The sequence below is a fragment of the Chlamydotis macqueenii genome, chromosome 3 (genome assembly GCF_036417535.1).
Source record: "Chlamydotis macqueenii isolate bChlMac1 chromosome 3, bChlMac1.mat, whole genome shotgun sequence".
Classification (NCBI taxonomy): domain Eukaryota; kingdom Metazoa; phylum Chordata; class Aves; order Otidiformes; family Otididae; genus Chlamydotis; species Chlamydotis macqueenii.
Genome location: NC_141558.1, coordinates 21437340 through 21454530, shown reverse-complemented (window position 1 = coordinate 21454530; position 17191 = coordinate 21437340). Strand labels below are relative to the sequence as shown.

At 39.3% G+C, this 17191-nt stretch overlaps 1 protein-coding gene across 1 annotated transcript; it reads right to left on the bottom strand.

The window, feature by feature from the left end:
- Positions 1-313: 313 nt before the first annotated feature.
- ALKAL2 (ALK and LTK ligand 2) lies at positions 314-16821 on the bottom strand. The gene is made up of 6 exons (XM_086744516.1): positions 16745-16821; positions 15487-15818; positions 12979-13032; positions 12787-12867; positions 10335-10401; positions 314-2520 (listed from the first exon to the last, which is right to left on the bottom strand). Exons 2-5 carry the CDS (start codon positions 15743-15745, stop codon positions 10337-10339), a joined length of 459 nt encoding a protein of 152 aa, XP_086600642.1. The 5' UTR covers positions 15746-15818; positions 16745-16821; the 3' UTR covers positions 314-2520; positions 10335-10336.
- Between the last annotated feature and the right edge of the window lie 370 nt (positions 16822-17191).

Sequence of the window (17191 nt, the reverse complement as noted above, 5' to 3'; positions counted from 1 at the left end):
ACGTGGTGGTTTGTGCTTTCCCATTCACAACTGAGTAGGAATTGAACCTATAGTTTCCTACATATTAAAGATTTAGAAGTCTTAAATCTTTATCTTTGAGGTAGCACAAAGGAAATAAAAGGGTATGGTTGTTTATCTTCACTAGGCTTAGGAATCTTCCTGTAAAGTGATGGTAGTCAAAACTATTTGTGCTAAATTCAGTTCAGATTTTAAAAGTTTCAGCCCTAAAGTATATTTTCAGCAAGTAATCTATTGACTAAATAATTCACTAGCACTACTAGGAGAAAAAAAAATTGATTGATTGATTTTATCCTTAGTGGAGGAGAAGGTATTCTAGAAGAATTTGTAGAATACAGAAATACAGAACAGGAATTGCCTTCCGGAAGGACAGTTGCACAATACAGTTATTTGGGTTCCAAGAGAAACAGTGAACATAGGATTAATACACAAATTATGTGTCATACGGATGACTAAGCTCTTACAGATTTAAAATAACACTCATGAAAAATGTAATGTTAAATGAAAAAACAAGGAACTGAGGACTCTTTCCCCCTCTCCCCCACTACAGCTTGTTTTAGGTTAGGTAGTAAGCTTACAGGAAAGGCTAAATTAAAAAAAAAAAAAAAAAAGTGCTATTGTATAGTTGTACCTTCTGTCAAAGTATGCTGACTTCTTCTAAATCTAGAGAAATTTTTCATGGGATTAATTTATTTATATTCATTTATCAAAATTATTAAATAAATTACTAGTTTCCTTTTATGAGGAAATTTTATGGAAAGTTTTTATTTAAGCAGATTTCAGGTGTCCTACTGCAAAAATAAAGATTTATACTAATTCGATCTCCCATGTTAAGTAGTATGTTGTGATCTGGTTTCAGTCACTGGAACCACAGAGAAGGACAGAGTTCCACCCACGTTTACTGCAGATGGGCAGCTAAGTGAGTCCTGTAGCAGTAGATTCCTTTGACTACCAATTTCTTGGTATGCATATATTACTTCCGTTGAGAAATGAAGCTTTTGTATTTAGAGATCACTGAAAGCAAACACAAAATATGTACTTCTCCCTTACTAAATACAGCCATATTCTAGGATGGGATTTTGTACTTCTGCCATTTTTTTCTTTTTTATTCTAAAGAGCTAGATGCTGAAGGCTCTTAAGTGTGAATTTCAAGAATCCCAGCTCCTAGCTATTTCTCAGGGTGGGGAGGGGTATGTTTGGTTTTGTTTTTACATTTTGTTGTTTGAATTGAGTATTAAATGGAAGCTAAATGCCCATATTAAGACAAAAGTACCTGAGGCTCATCTACAGATCACATATAAAAATTATCTTCCTGTTTGAGGCATTTTATTATGAAAACTGGACTTAATATCTGATTTAGGAAAGAAAGGGAGATGTGTTTCAAGGCTTCTTGAGTAAGTGTTCACTGACTCCTTAAAAATTGTATGATACTGAAATAATTTATTGGACACTTACTGATTATATTGCCTTGCAGTATCATGGACTGCAGATTTAAAAAAAAAACAACCCAAAACAAAAAAAAAAACACCCTCAAAAAACCAAAACCCAAACCAAGCATTTGTCATTAAAATATATTTAAATTTATAATACTGTAGAGAATTGGAGAAGCCACGTGGTCTGGGCACTTTGTGGGATTGGAACACACTGATCTGTCCAGCCTCACAAATCCGTAGAGTGTCCAGTCACTGGACTGGTTGGGTATACCTTTCTGTCATAGTCTAGTGCACTCTTACTGGAAAGAGGTTTAAGTGTGGATACATGATAGTAGCTACTGGAAGATAGCTTGTTTATGTGGATTTGGTGAACAGAAAGCAAACTGAGAACAACTTAATACCAAACACTTTATTACTTACGCTTGTTATTTACAGTATTTACATATTGCACGTTCGCTGGAATGTTTTATACATTTATTATATAAAGTAAATTAATGGCAGCTTGTGTTTGTGTACAAAATCCATGCTCCACTGTCCCAAAAAATATGTGTACTTGGAATTACGTTCCTGTTTGTCATGCAATTTGTACTCCTAGGGTACAATGTGACCCCAATGCAAGTCTGTTTTAACCAAACTTTTAAAAAATTGCATAAGCATGAAGGATATCAAGTGACCACAACTACTGTGGAGCAGATCTTTTGTAGTTCTAGATATACAAACAAACATTCCTTAAAATTGTAAATTAAGCAATAGAACATCAATTTTCTTGGTGAAATATTTGTGTTTACATAATTTTTGGCAGCATCACACATCAGTTGTAAAGTGTGTTTTAAGTATGGAACATTAAGTACTACTGGCAGTTATGTTACTGTAAAGAATGTAAATCTGCAAACTGTTGACGACATACAAAATGCATGTTAAAAGAATTATGGGAAGTAGTCTGTCAATCTGCAAAAATAAATCTTTTGTTCACAATGGAATATGTTATAAAGGTAATAAGTTCTATTTCCCTGTTGGTTTCCAAGGCACTTCTCTTGGTTCTTGGTGTTTCTTTTCATGGCAGTAACATCTGGTGGATTAAAAGAAAGAAAGAAAAAAAAAAAAAAAGACACTAATCATTTTTATACTCACATACATGTGTTTAAGAAAATATTTATCATATTGAAAATATTAAATAGAACTGGAAAAATCAGTAATAATTTCAGAAAGATATAATAGTACATTCCTGACTTACCTCAGTTTAGTTCATATCAGCCTGACTTTTAAATTACTGTTTTGTTTGTTAATCAATGCTGAAATTATGGAAAGTGTCCCTTTTCATGTTGGTTCATTTTAGGTAGACAGATTTGGAAAATACAGTTCTATGTATTCAAAATGTGCTCTTAGTTATGTTTAGCCTGTTCCTATGAGTGCAGCTGTGAAGTCAGAATGTGAATAAACTTCAAGGACAGTATTAACAGACTGCAAATTTTTGTCTTAGTGTCTCACTGTCAGGTAGCTGTTGATACGATGTCCAGAAATACAAATCTGTCAAGGTAAGGTTTGAAGGATCTAGGAAGGATTTGATGTGTCATTGGGCCTATTAATGAAGAAATTTGGACTCATATAAACAAGAAACAAATAGAAACAATGTTCTGAGATTCAGTCATATAAATATAGCCCCTGGGATGTGCAAACACTGAGGCCACACAAACTGAGTAGGAGCTGCAGTGGTTCAATTTGCTGCCTGTTCTATTAACTCTTCCCAAAATAGTTTCTTGGAATGAAATCAAAACCATTCTATGACAGTGGTATCAAAATTACTGTTATGAAATTACAGGTTTTCACTTTGCTTATATACATATATTGTCTTTGCTCTAGAAATGTTAATTCAAAGGTTGAGCAGTGAAGGTTTCCACAACCATTTTCCTCCACACCTTTAAGCCTTCTCAGAAAATGTAATGTAACCATCTCTGTGTATAGATATCTAGAAATCCATCCTCTCTCCAGTAACTTCTGAGTTTGTTTCCTGCAACCACATTTTCTAGACAGGTGACCATTGAATGCTGCAAATCTGTCTACCCAGTTTCATGTGTTTCTAAGACAACTTGTTAATGTCCTTATTTTGAAGTAAAAAATGCACTATGTCCTATTAGTCAACAGGGACTGCACAGGTGAAAGACACTGCACTTATATGCGAAGAGATTCAGCTGAAGCTTGTGTATCAGACACCAAAAGTCCATGTAGGAGATAAAAAGCAGTGGTTCTCTAAAATTAGAGTTCTGCTGGTGTCATTTTTCACAGTTAAAACTTCCATATTGTCTGTCTGAACATATGTAACTGCCTTTCCTGTGACGAGTGTGAATTCTCTGATACTTTGAGTTTCTGTACATTTCCTGCTGCTTAACTGTAATTTGTAATAGAATCATTTGAATGCAAAGTCAGTCAGACTTGACATAATCCATTGGAAATCAAGCTATTGGTGCATACAGAAATACTTGTTAGTAGTATATTTAGTTTTGCAATTTTTTTAAAGCATTAGGAAATGTAATGATGTTACAGAGAAGCTTAATGTAATTAAGGTTTTTTCTGGCTTTGCAGATAGGACAAATACATTTTTTTTTTTTAATATCCTTCCTTAGAGGGGAAACTGACGTAAATTTTCTTTGTCTTGCATTTTCATCTAGCTTATTTTCTGTATGTATGCCCCTACTGTACCCTATTTAAGTTGTGATGCTTAAAAGTTATGTTTAAGAACAAGTTAACATGCTTTTGTTTTGATCAGTGTGTGGTACAACTGACAAACACTGAGAATTTGATAAGTATTTTTTTCAGTACTAATACTAATGAGAATGTGCAGCTCACTGAGGGTGAAAATCTGGGAGTGGAAACGATGCTCATTTGTCATCTCATCTGTACCTGCTTTTGTATGGATATCTGATCAAAAGCTATGGGTCTTAGATTCCTAGTGCTCACCTAAGTTGCAGTTTTCTAAACCCTTGGCATTTTCAGAAACCCTTTAAAAGGCCCCGGACTTTCAGCATTGATCAATCTGTTGCTGTACTTTTTTTTGTTTGTTTATTTCACATAGTCTATGTTACATGCTTCAGTCTAGGAAAATTAGACTGGAATTTAGCTGAAGGATGGCAGGTAGTCTGGCAGACTGGCAGATGGCAGGAGATCCTGAACACTATTTGACTACAGTCTCTGTTGAGAACATAGGTAGCTATACAACTCCTTTCTCCTCTTTCATTCAATTCTTAGTTCTCCTTTGCTAAAACAAAAACCAAACCACAAACCCTACCAGCAATATTAGCTGAAACCAACCAAACCATACCATTGTTCCAATTTTTAAAAGCACAAATTAAAGCTATCGTAAAGGCACATTACAGCTTTCCAAGTTTGATTCTAGTCATCATCAGGTATGATGATAAACTCTGTAAGAATAAACTAATCTATGTAAGAGAAGAATTTAGTGTTTTAAATATCAATATAAACTTTAAAATACTGTGCCAGTAGTATTTTGTAGCAGAACTTCCATGTGTTCACATTGCAAAATTCCTTCCTTCCTGGTGCTCCAATGCGAGCATCAGATCAGAGAGATCCATGGATTGAAGAGGATAAAGCTCTTAAAGTTACATCTGGTGTAGCCACAGAGATCCCATAGTAAGGAGAGCTCAGAATTGCCTCTTAATAAAGTTGGACTGTGCCACACTAGTAACCATGTACGCTGGCTGGCTATTTAATTTGAAGCAATAGTTCTGATAAAAGTCTTAAATTTATTACCTTGGGAACTATTTCCTGTCACCAGGCAAAGGTGATTGAACATGTCATGGGAAGTTGTATATGATGGACCAAGCTATACTTTCTAGAAAAAAAAAGGGTCTGCCTTCACTGAATAATATGCAAAACATCTTAATTCCACCTTCACTTCTTTTATGAAATTAAAGTGTCTGACATTTCTTGACTGCACTTGATGTTAGTCTGAATGAGAAACTGTGCAAGAGGGAAAGCAATTAAGGGCTGTTGTTTGCATTGTTACAAAACACTTGAAAACTTAAAAGCCCAGGTATTTTGGTTTAAGAATAGTTTGAAATAATGAATCTATAATATGGTGTACAGGAATGGGATATTTAGTGTGGTATTTCAGTTCTCTCTTTATGTATTTAAAGTTTCCAAGCTTCTCTTGTATTTTCAGCTTTTTTAACATTGTATTACTAGTATGGTCAACACATCTTGAGGAGTTTACACATATTTTGTTAAGCTCCAAAGGAAATTTCAGTTATAAGTGTGCTTTAGCTATTAGGAATTTTATAAAGAATCTTTGACCTTCATATGTATACGTATTTATTCTTGGCCTACCATGTACTTTAGGCAGGAAATACTGTTGCATTTCTTTTAAATATTGTTAATTATATCTGTTTCTCTAGGAAACAAGCAATTGGTAGATATTTTTTTGTGCACTTTATACAGTATATAAAGCTTGTTTTCTCTGCTTAGCCTGAGATTCCTACTACTTGCACTAGTCTTGTATTTATTAGTGTAAAACTATGTCATTACTTTTATTTTGTTCATTTGAAATAACTGTAGAAACTTTACCAAAACAATTAAAAATATATAATTACTTGTCAGTACAGTAATTAGAAGAAATCTTCAAGACGGAAATATGTAATCATGCGTGATACTGCAGTCCTTAGTCCTTGAACTACTCTTTATGGTACCAAGAGGTTTTAACCATACGTTATGAAATCAGTGTTGGTCTCTAGCAAACACTGAACAGATAGCGGAAAAGGGAGAGCACCAACAGCAGCACCTGCAGCTTTCAAACAAAACCAGTAAAATCTGTATGACTGTAGCCAAAGCGATTGTGACAAATGCTGCCAAAGAGGCCAGATTTTCAGATTCATCACCCTCTCACTGGAAATCCACAAGTTCTGAATTGGGAACTTTAGGTAAAGACTTCAGGCATCTTGTTCCTGACATTTCTTACCTGCTGCAGATACAGACAGCATAATGGTTGTTGGATGTATCTGCATGGGGTGGAGCAAAGCAAGCATGGAGTATGGGAACTATTAGGAAAGTGGGAGAAAAATGAGGCTGAAGGACAGAACAAAAAAAGAGCATCAAGGACAGGACTGTAGCACAGCTGTGTTGAACATCAGAAGGAGGTGGTGTTACAGAATAAAACTAGTCTGAGACTGCTGGTGGCAACTGGGGAACACGACAAGGGATGTGGTAATACAAATACGCTGCTCTGGCTTCACTCATATCATCTCAGCACGTAAAAGGGCTGTTACTGTGCCCCTGCATTGCTTAAATCTGTGGGACAGGCAAAAGGTGAGCATACGCTCTACAAAAAGAGAACATGGAGCCCAGTTACATATATGTAGGATAAATGAGAAAAAGTGAAGGCTTCTTGAGGCGCATTGTATCACACCCACCCACCCCCTTCCTTAGGTATGTACTGTGATATCAATGCCTAATTCCTGGTTTTGCATCTTATTTTCTCTGATCTTAGCACTGAGTTTCAGCATCTTGTGTGCTTTAAAGCTGCAATAGTCCAAAATGCATTTTAAGTACAAATAAAGACCAAATCTATCTTTTTTTTTTTTTTCTTTTTCTTCCACCTAAATTGATCTCTAAACATGGACAGATGTTCATGGATCTGAAAAACGCACCAAAACTACCAGTTTTCCAAAGTATCAGAAATCAGTAATTCATCTATAGCCTAGCCCACTCATAAGGCTCCAATGAGCTCAACAGGAAATCTGTTTTGTTGGGGAAAAAAAAAAAAAGTAGGTGTGGATAATTAAGAATGTGTTATTTTACTAGTTTATAACACAGGAGTTTAAAAAGATTTTTTTTTTAAATGTATTTGTGATTACAATTAATATAAATGGTTAAATTCTAGCTGAGAATCTAGACCTTTGTGGAGTAGTATAATGTTAGAAAATCTTATTATCTAACATTCAGGAGTTAGCTTGAGCTTTAGAACTGATACTAACTGGTAGCCTTATGGCAGAAAACAAGTGTTTACCTATTGCCAGACTGCAAACTTTTCTTAGACTAGAGAGACATTTAAATAAGAAATGGCTTTGAAATTTTGTTTTGCTCTGTATAAGTGGTACTATGTTCAAAACTTTGAAACTTCTTGAAAACACCTGTGACTAGTGAAAACTATACACTTTGTGGAGAAAAAGGATGGTTTAGTAAATGGAAAAATACAAAAAGAACCCATTTTTCTATGGCTCAGTCCACAAACTGATGAAAACAAATAAAGCCTGCATTATACTTTTCTGCGAGAGGGGATATCTTACCCACACAAATTGAACTGATGCAGTGGAAAAGCTTTGAGGAGGAAGGATGCTTAATTTTATGGAGACACGGCATATGTGGTAGAGAACAGTCTTTATTTCTACTAATTGAGGTTGCTTAAGAGTGCTGATACTATTCATGATTTGTGTCTGTGTGGAGAATAACAGAAGTGGAGGCTTGTTACATTGAAACATGCCTCCTAGTTGAGCAAAGGAGGTGTTTGGCAAAATGAGATGGACTTTTTTTAAAATAGACTCCCAGCTTGAGATGTGAACTACTTGAGTTACTGTTCCTCCGTATTATGAGTTTGGGTTTACATGACAGGACGTAAAGCTACAGATAAAACTTTCTAAGGAAAGGGAGAAAATAATTCTTTAGTCTGATGTATCTGCTTTATTAGTGTTGGTAATAAGAGTATTCACCTATCTTTCACAGGTGAGTATTATTATATAATTGCTAATTTGTTCCTTGCTTTCTGGATTTTACAATTGACAGGTTGAATCCCTGGCATTTCTCCTAGTTAGACCAATGGATTTACCTATTTGCTAACTTTTATTTGCCCTAATACTATACACATCCCTGAACACAGGATGTATGGATAAGATTCCTCTCCATGGCTGCATGTTTCAAATTAAGACAACAAGTAATGTAACAGTTACTGGACATTAGAAACATTCTGCATTGAAGCTGGGCTAGTTTAGATTTATTTTAGGAAGTCAGACAGAAAATATTTAAATAAATGTTGAGGAACTTAGCATAAAGTCAGGATGCTGAATTGCATCTAATTATTTAATATATTACGTCTGCCCTTGCCATTAGAAAAGTCTTTTGTAATGTCTAGCTGAAATCCTTTCCTGTTGCAAAGTTAAACAACTTACGTCTTACCCACACTGGAGAGAGAGAATGGCTTGTAGCCACTTTTTATTAAATTGAATAGCTCCATCATGTTTTTCTGCAGTCGTCTTTTCTTTAGATTAAATAATCCCAATACCTTTTAGCTGTTCTTGTAAATTGAGTTTTCTAGGTCTTTGCTCATCCATGTTGCTCTTCTTTGGACTCTTAAAAGAAGCACCCATATGTCTTTGTGGTGTCCTTAATTAAATACAGTATTCCAGCAACAGTGATTATTTCAAGTGTTTTATAAAAAAATATTTCTGTTTATAAATTCCAGTAAGTTGTTTGTCTTTTTTTTCAAGTGTGAGATGGTTGATACACTTAGTTTGTGATCCACTACAACCCCTTCCTTTTTCAACAGAACTATCTGTGTAGCTATTCATAACTTGCCATGTGCTTCTGCAGTTGATTGCTCCTGCCTGACTTCATAATTCTGCTCCTTCTTTAAATTTTATCCTATTTTTAGACTATTCAGCTAGTTTTCCAAGATTATTTTCAATTTCAAGATTGTAGTCTATCATGGTTGTTTCTCCTGTGCTTACTGACATCCATAAATATACTGTCTTCTATCAACCACATTATTAATGAAAATATTGAACAATACCATACCCATAATGAAGCTGTGCAACTGCTCAATGCATTTTCCAGGTTGATAGTGAAGCACTAATAATTTATTTGTATATTTTTTCCAGCCAGTTTTACATTTATCTCGACTACATTTCCCTAGCTTGCTTGTGAGAATGCCATGCAAAACACTGTCAGTGGTTTAAAAAAAAATAAAACTAAGATGCTTAACATTTATTGCTTTTTCTCACTGACTCTCTCCACAAGACGTGTATTTTGTCACAGAGTTGAAATATCTTAGTTTGACAGCATTTGTTCCTGACAAATCCATACAGGTTATTACATACCCCTTAGTCAGGGGTCACATTTTTCTCTCAGGTAAAGGTTGAGGACAGAATGTAAATTAATCCTTTTGTATTCTTATGTGTCAGTTTTCTAGAAATACAGATTGGAAGTACTTTTTTTTTGTTTGGTTGGTTGGTTTTTTGTTTTTATGTTGAGCATGGTGAAATTCCCAAGGCATTTTGGGAATTAGAAGTACATCTAGGCAAAAAGGGAGGGAGTAAACCCGTAGACATGAGAGGTGAACACAATGAAAATCCCAAGGAATCAGAGTAGCTTAAAGTTAGTTTATCAATGCTACTAATAATACATTTTAATTGAATTACTATAAAAGCACCTGCAACCTATCTGCATTTATGAAGCTTTGATGTGTATAGCTATATATATATTAACTCATGCTAAAATGGACACCACAGATCTACAGCTGCACATATAAAAGGGCTGCTGCTGCCAATATAGGCAATTGTGTACTGAGTCAACTCTTGAAAAATCAGCTACAGCTGTTGTGTTTTGTTCTCCAACAGCAGATTTGGTATCTGCTAACTGTATGCTGCCATGAATAATTCACAGCTGATGCACATGCACTTTTATATAACGACTTCCAGCAGGGGGTACTCTTTTTATTGCCAGCACTTGCCAGATTAAGCCAGTTACTTCCAGTACTCTGAAAGGGGAATACCTTAGCCAAAGGACAATTGTTATTATACCTCCATGAATTTTCATGTATGAAATACAAATTCACTGCTTTGCTGTGCAGCAGAATGTCATTACTGCTATGAAAAAGCTTACCTTTATCCTTCCATGCACATTGGGCTTACTGCCAACCGAGTAAGAAGCCTGGCACATCTTTTATAGTCTGTCATGAAAAAAGAGCATAAATAAATTACTAAAATAACCAGTTTTGTCTTTAAAAATCAAAAGTGATAATGGTGTGCAAATTATTATTGTAAGAAAGTTCAATGAAGAGCTTAGTTTGCAACAGTGTAAAAATCAGCTCCGTAGACTTAGAAATTGAGTGTGTGAAGATTGCGTAACTGAAAGCCATGTCTAATGGCACATGCAACTATGCAACTGACTTCTGGATATATACTATCTATAACCAAGTAGCATGAATGTGCTTGGAGGCTCTCCAAGTGGGTGTATGTATGGAAATGTATACATCTGTGTCTCTGCTTAGATGTGGGATCTAAATGTTGACTGTAGTAGTTCCGTACTGGAGCAACAATAAGTAGTGCTCATCCATCTTTGAAATCCAGTCCTCAGTGAGCAAGTCTATCAACATAATATTAAGTAATGCAAATTTTCTTCCTGGAAAAACTGTTAAATTAGACAAAATACATGCCCTAGGAATGTTAAGCCCAGCCTCAGTAGGTGACCATATCATACAAATTCATTCGTAACTGTATTGAGTTTCATCGAAAAACTACTAGAACTGTTTTTTCTACAGCAGTTCTATAGTTAATAGTTCTTATTTTAGGTACCTTCTGCTTTTTGATGCACTCATATTAAGGGCCAATACTAATGCAAAACTACAACACTAATGAAGAGATTTTTTTCTTCTTTAACATGGCAAACTGAAAGCAAATTTTGTGACAATTGGTTATGGACAGACAGCAGAGTAAATTACTTTCTAGGTGCCAAGGCTACTATGCTGTACAGCTAGATGCTAGAAGGTATGCCAATTAAATGCTTTTGTACTGACTACCCCTCTGTTGCAGCACCATAGATGCTTTAAATTTCTTTGTTGTTTGGCCTTTGGATTTCTACATAGAATGAACAGTATTACCTGAAATCAGGATATTATCAAAAAGTAACATCATACTGTGCATGAAGAATTACAGCAGGTTGTTTACCTCATTTTCCTAGAAGAAAGTTACTTTAAGGAGATGCTAGTCAGTCCAGTCTGGTGACTGATGTTGATTTTCATTAGGCATTATTTCATTAATGAGTAACTACCTCTAATGTTTCCTAGAGATGCAATGTTAACAATCCCTAGCTCACAGCATAGATATGCTATAATTGCCATTCATATAGATTATCCTCCATTACCCAGACATTATGTTGGTGGGTATGTCATGTGTAAGAAGGAAAAGGCTAATTCAGACTTTTAAGACAAACTAGTTTTTAGCTTTGTTGCTTGGAGTACTCATTAGTGCTGAGTAAAATTATGTTTTTATTGGGATCCTTATGAAAAAGGTAATATGACCTTTGGCTTATTCAAGACAGACTAGTTATCAATAACTTCCATCTCCATCCATGTAAACAGAACATGATCTGGTTAGCCATTATCTATAAATCCTTATATTTCAAAGGTATTCCTAATCTGAAGCCTTACAAACAGGGGAAAAGTCTGCAATTCTTAACAAATATGCCTTTAAAATATATTGGGCTTAAATATTTATTAATACTTGAAACTTGGAATCTGTAACTCTCGTTTCTATTCCCAGCTCTGCTACTGACCCAACTGGTTGACCTCAGACAAGTAAAATAAAGTGTGCTTCCATTCTGAAAAGGCTGTACTAAAATAGCATCTGCTTACTCAACAGGTTCACCTCAGTACGAACCTGCAGTCACATCTACTGACTGATAAATGTCAATGTTGGGTTTTGGTTTTTTTTTTTTTAATTGCCTGTGGTGCCAACACTGACGAGATGTAAACTGAATTTGATTATTTATGTCCATCACCACTTTTTTTTTTTTTTTCACTAAGCCTTAGGAAGTTACACTTTTGCAATACACTGAAAACAAGGCTTGCAAAGATTCACTGTCAACATCACTGGTAGATTGGTGACTGAACAGTCAAAATATAAAATGTCTATAAAATATGTTGTATATTAATCATCAATGAAAAGGAAATAGCCCCACCTTGGCTTTCTGATCCTATCTTAAATTTGCAGCACTAGAAATTAGATACGAGAGGTTTGCGAAAGGAGTCATGTGTTTCAATGAAAAGCAAACACCTTTGGTTTGGAACCAAAGAGGCATATACACCAGTACCTAAGGAAGCAGTGTTTACAGCCATTCTATAGGGTGTATTTGCAGTGAAAAAATTGTTTTCTTCCCTGTAATGCCAATGCTGCTCTAGCACCACTGTAAAGCATACCTAGAACATTTTAGAGCACTCCAAATTCTTCATTGCAAGGAATGTATTCTAACATTGTATCACTACCGGTACATCATAGAGCTGTTCAATTTTAGAATTTTCTGATGTTTTATGGAAGTCTCTGGTTTTGGCACTTACATGCTGGGATGGTGCAGTCCCTTGTATTGTGATAAAGCCGATGAAAGTGTTTACTACATTTTGGGCTAAAGTAGAGTGGACCTGAAATATAAAGAAAAAGCAAGTAATGAATCAGCACAGCTCACAGGAAGAAGACTGCAACTCATGGTAGGTATATGAAATGACAGATAGCAATGCAAAATTAAAACATACCTGTTAAATGCTTTAAGAACTTGTCTTTCATCCTCAGATCTCTGGGAACTATTTCTGTTGGACAGAGAAAAAAAGAATAGTCGCACTGCTGGACTGGAACTATGCTTGCAAGCATAGTATGAGGAAAGGGAATAAACTCTGTCCAGCAAACATCACCACTACATCTTGACAGATGTCAAAAGTCCTTTGCATACAGTAGGCCAAATTGCAAGCATTTGTTTTACCTAAGAAGCCACTGTAAAATGCACTGTGAAACACACTGGGATGATGAAACCAGTAATGTCTGTTAGGTGTGCAGTCATTAAAATAATGACAGTTAACTAAGAGTCAGATTTTAGGTCTTTATGAATTACATTATCCAGTTTACCTGGACTTAAATTCTTGCAGAAATTTTAGTTCAAGGTTGCTCAGAAAGGGTATATTCAAGTTCAGTTTAGTGTCTTCTAATTCTCTTATGCAAATATATCCACACTTTTGTCACAGGTATGTTTGTACAAGTACTGTCCTGCTGTCATCATGAAACTGGATTGATCTCCTTACAGGAATCTTCCCCCCCTCTCCCCAGGAGTAAATAAAATTCACAGGAAATGATCCCAAGGAAATTGCTCTCTTCTGGCTCCCTGCGTTTGTGGTTTACCGCCTTGCGTTTTGTGTTCAGCAGATGGCAAAATGAAACTGGTTTACTGAAATCCATTTTAGCCCTAACCCTCGCTTGTGTCTTCCTGATTTACAGCTATCTTTGATTGCTTTCCGCTACGAACTCTATGCTGATAGCTAGTGCTGATTGTGTATGATACACTACATGGTGCTTTATTTATTTGACCATAAATGCCTAAGCAGCCTTTTTCATTCCCCTGGCACCTCTTATCAGATATAAAGCAGAGAGCATTTCCATCCAGATCTGATTCACTTGTGAGGTTAGACACTTCTCGAAAGTCATTCTTCATTTACTTCTAACTTTAGTCAGTGTAAGTAAAATTGACCTTATCATATTTGACCTAATTATGTCATGAAAAGCATTAAAAACACACATGCTTCACTCAGAAATTTCCCGTGGGACAGGCTCACTGGGAAAGTGATGCCCAAACTGAAATGAAAGACTCTAAGCAGTAGTTCCTTTTCAGAGTTGCTGGGAATAACTCCATTATAATAACAAAATGAAAAATTCTGCCTAGGAGCCAATGACACCACTACCAACTAATCTGCTGTGCAGTAGGTTTGTTATTTACATAGGTAACTGTTCTGCACAAACCAGGCGTTTCACACCAAGATGCTCATGTAGGGTGGCCGAAAACTATGCCCATGTTCCACATTGAGATTTAGAGTTGTGCAGATCAGGGTTCCCTGCTTAGTCTGGCCTCCTTAACTTTTCAACATTCATAAAACAAAATGTTCTCACTATGCTGATCTTAAGTGGAACAAAATTGTCTCTCTTTGTATATTCATTAATCATCCAGATGGAGAAGTAACATTTTCATGACAACCACCAACAAATGCAAATCATGAGGATATTTGAATATGAATGAGAATTAAGAAAAGGTACAATGAAGCTTTATGCGATCAATAAAGGCAAAATAAATAGCATACTAGCAAAATGAAAGCCAGTTTGAAAAAAGGTGAACCAACATCTGCTGGAAAATATTCAGAAAGTCACTTTCAGTAGGAGGGGTAAGATGAGCAGCAGTAACGCTGTAGGGGTTTGGGAGTGACAGTGAACAGCAAATTTGACATGGCAGCAGGAGAAGCCAAACCAGCTTTCAACTGGATGCACAGAAGTACATGATGAAACTGAGCGGTAACTGTCCATCACTGTGGCTTGGTACGACTGCTTCTGGACTGCTCTACACAGCCCTGAATATCCTACAAACCAAGCTGGGCTTGCACTGGGGGTTAGAGAAGAGCCATTCAAATGAGTAGAAGGAGGACCCCAGGGGTGTCCCAAAGTAGTCATAGCCTGTCCAGTGACAGAGGAGTACTCTGTTTCAGTTCCCTAGTACTTCAAAGGCACTACAAAAGGGACTAACAAGCAGGGTGAAAAGTTTAATGAAGCTGAGCTGCAGGGAAGACTTCTAGGTGTGAGATTGATAAGGGCATACTGTAGTCCTGCAGGGGAATTCTTGCTAGGATCATTTCCAAGAAACACTAAAACCAAGCACGTTTTAGAAAGCAGTAGACTTCCAGGGAAAAAAAAGAGCATTTCCATCCCTTTCTTTGATCTGAGCCCATTTAAGTCTTTTCTCTTATTAACAGGTTTTGTTCAAAGCCAACACACAGGAAGTTGGACTTTCAGTCAAGTACATTACCCAGAGAGTAAGAGACTCTGAGATGTGAATGGAGTTTTTCTATTCCAAATTTGCGGTCTGTGTCAGTTTCTGATCCCAAAGGAAATCTGCAGGTATTTTGAGCGGTGAATTTTTGAGATATAATTAGTAACCTGATGTGATGGCTGATTCACCAAGGAACCCTACAGAAAAAAAAAAATCTCCTAAGTCATGGACTGTGACTTACCAACTCTCTGCTCATCCTGGTATCCTCCGTAGTCGGCCACTTCCCTTCGATCTAAGTTATAGTCGTTCTTGGAGAAGTACTGCACCCCACTGTCCTTCTCCAGGTGGTACCTTTTCAGTTCCTGAATGATCTCCATGATTAGATTTAAGAGACTTTGCCTGTCCTTCAAATCTGCGGAGTCAGTTTTTTCTTTGCAATACCCTGCTGAGAGCATTAAGAGCACCAGCCCCAGCAGCCCAGGAGACCTCAGTCCACTCATTGCAGTCCGACCTGGAGGGTGCACCAGCGGATGGAAAGGAAGGGTCCGCTGCTGTGGGAGGCCTCCTGTTCCACTGGAAGAGAAGAACGGGGGTGGGTCGGAGGTGGGGAGACTCACGGGGGTGAAATCGGGAGCGAAATCGGGAGCATTACGGCAGGAAAGCGCGGAGACGGCTTCGCAGGTTGCACAAGGCGGCAGCCCCGCGCCGGGCTGGGGGACCCGGCAGGGCGGGAGGTGCGCCCCGCGGCGGGCAGAGCCCCTCTCCGCCGCCCCGCAGCGCCCGCCCGGCGGGGAGGGCCGCTCCCGCGCCCCGGGCAGCCCCCGCCCGCCCAGGGGGGGCCCGCGGGAGGGCAGCTGCGCAGCCGCGGAGCGGGGCGCGGCCGGTGTGCTTCGCGGAGACCCGCACGCCCTGGCGTAGCTGGTCCCCAGTCGCCAGGGGCCAGCGATGCGCACCACCCCGCGGAGCGGAGGAGCGCAAGCGAGGGATGACAACTTTCCCCAAAGTTTTCCGCCGCGGCCGCTGCGTCCCGAGCGAGCCCTCCTCCTCGCCTCCCCTCGCTGCGGGGCTCCGCGCCGCGGCTGCGGGCAAGAGCGGCGGGAGGGGCGGTGCGCGGCTGGGGCGGGGGAAGGAGGGGCAGCCGTCCTGGGGCAAGGAGAGGCAGCGCCAGCGTCCCCTTCCTCCCTCCTTTTTCACTCGCAGTGCGGGGAAGGGGAGCGGGCGGCCCCGGCCACCTCCGCAGGGAGCGGCAGCCAGCCGCGGCGGGGCACGCTGCCTCATCCCCGGGACCGCTCGCCTTCGGACGGCCAGCTGCCCGCACAGCGGGGGCCGGGGCCAGCCGGTCCCGCACAGGGCTGCCCCGCGCTCGGCGTGGCGGCTCGGCTGTCACGGGCGCGGCCGCGCCGCACGCAGCGCTCCGGCTCGGCGGGGCGGGAGGGGTGGGGGCGTGGGGAGGGAGTCGGGGAGGAAGGAGGGTTGCTGGCCCTTGCCGGCCGTTTTACCTGTCTCTCCGTCCCGGCAGCCGAGGTGTCTTCCGCCCCCCGGGAGCCGCTCCCCGGCTCTCCCCGGACGGCAGCAGCCCGCCAGCGGCGGACAGTCCCGAGTTTTCCGCGGCTGGCCCGTCCCCCTCCCGTCCCTGCGCTCCCGTCGTATCCACAAATTACTCCATCACCGCCAGCCCCAGCGCAGCCGCTTATATAGGCTATAGGATGGACATGAGACGGCAGATAGTACCGACTTGGAAGTGGGTGGAAAACAATAAAAGTCCACTTGGCAACCTCGGGAGCGTCGCTGCTTGCACAAGCCCCCTCCCTCCCCTCCCGCCTCGGTCCCCCCCAGTCCCTCCCCCTCGTTCGGCTCTCCCGGGCAGGGCTCAGTCACTCCTTCGGCTCACTCCGACGTAAGGAGACGGTCCCCAGTGTGTGTGTGTGTGTGTGTGCATGGAGTGG

Excerpts from the sequence above, each read along its gene's own strand:
- ALKAL2 (XM_086744516.1), bottom strand. The coding sequence starts at position 15,745 with ATGAGTGGACTGAGGTCTCCTGGGCTGCTGGGGCTGGTGCTCTTAATG. Across the intron at positions 13,033-15,486 it reads CCAGGATGAGCAGAGAGTTG|AAATAGTTCCCAGAGATCTG; the intron begins GTAAGTCACAGT and ends TCTGTCCAACAG. Across the intron at positions 12,868-12,978 it reads GTTCTTAAAGCATTTAACAG|GTCCACTCTACTTTAGCCCA; the intron begins GTATGTTTTAAT and ends TTTATATTTCAG.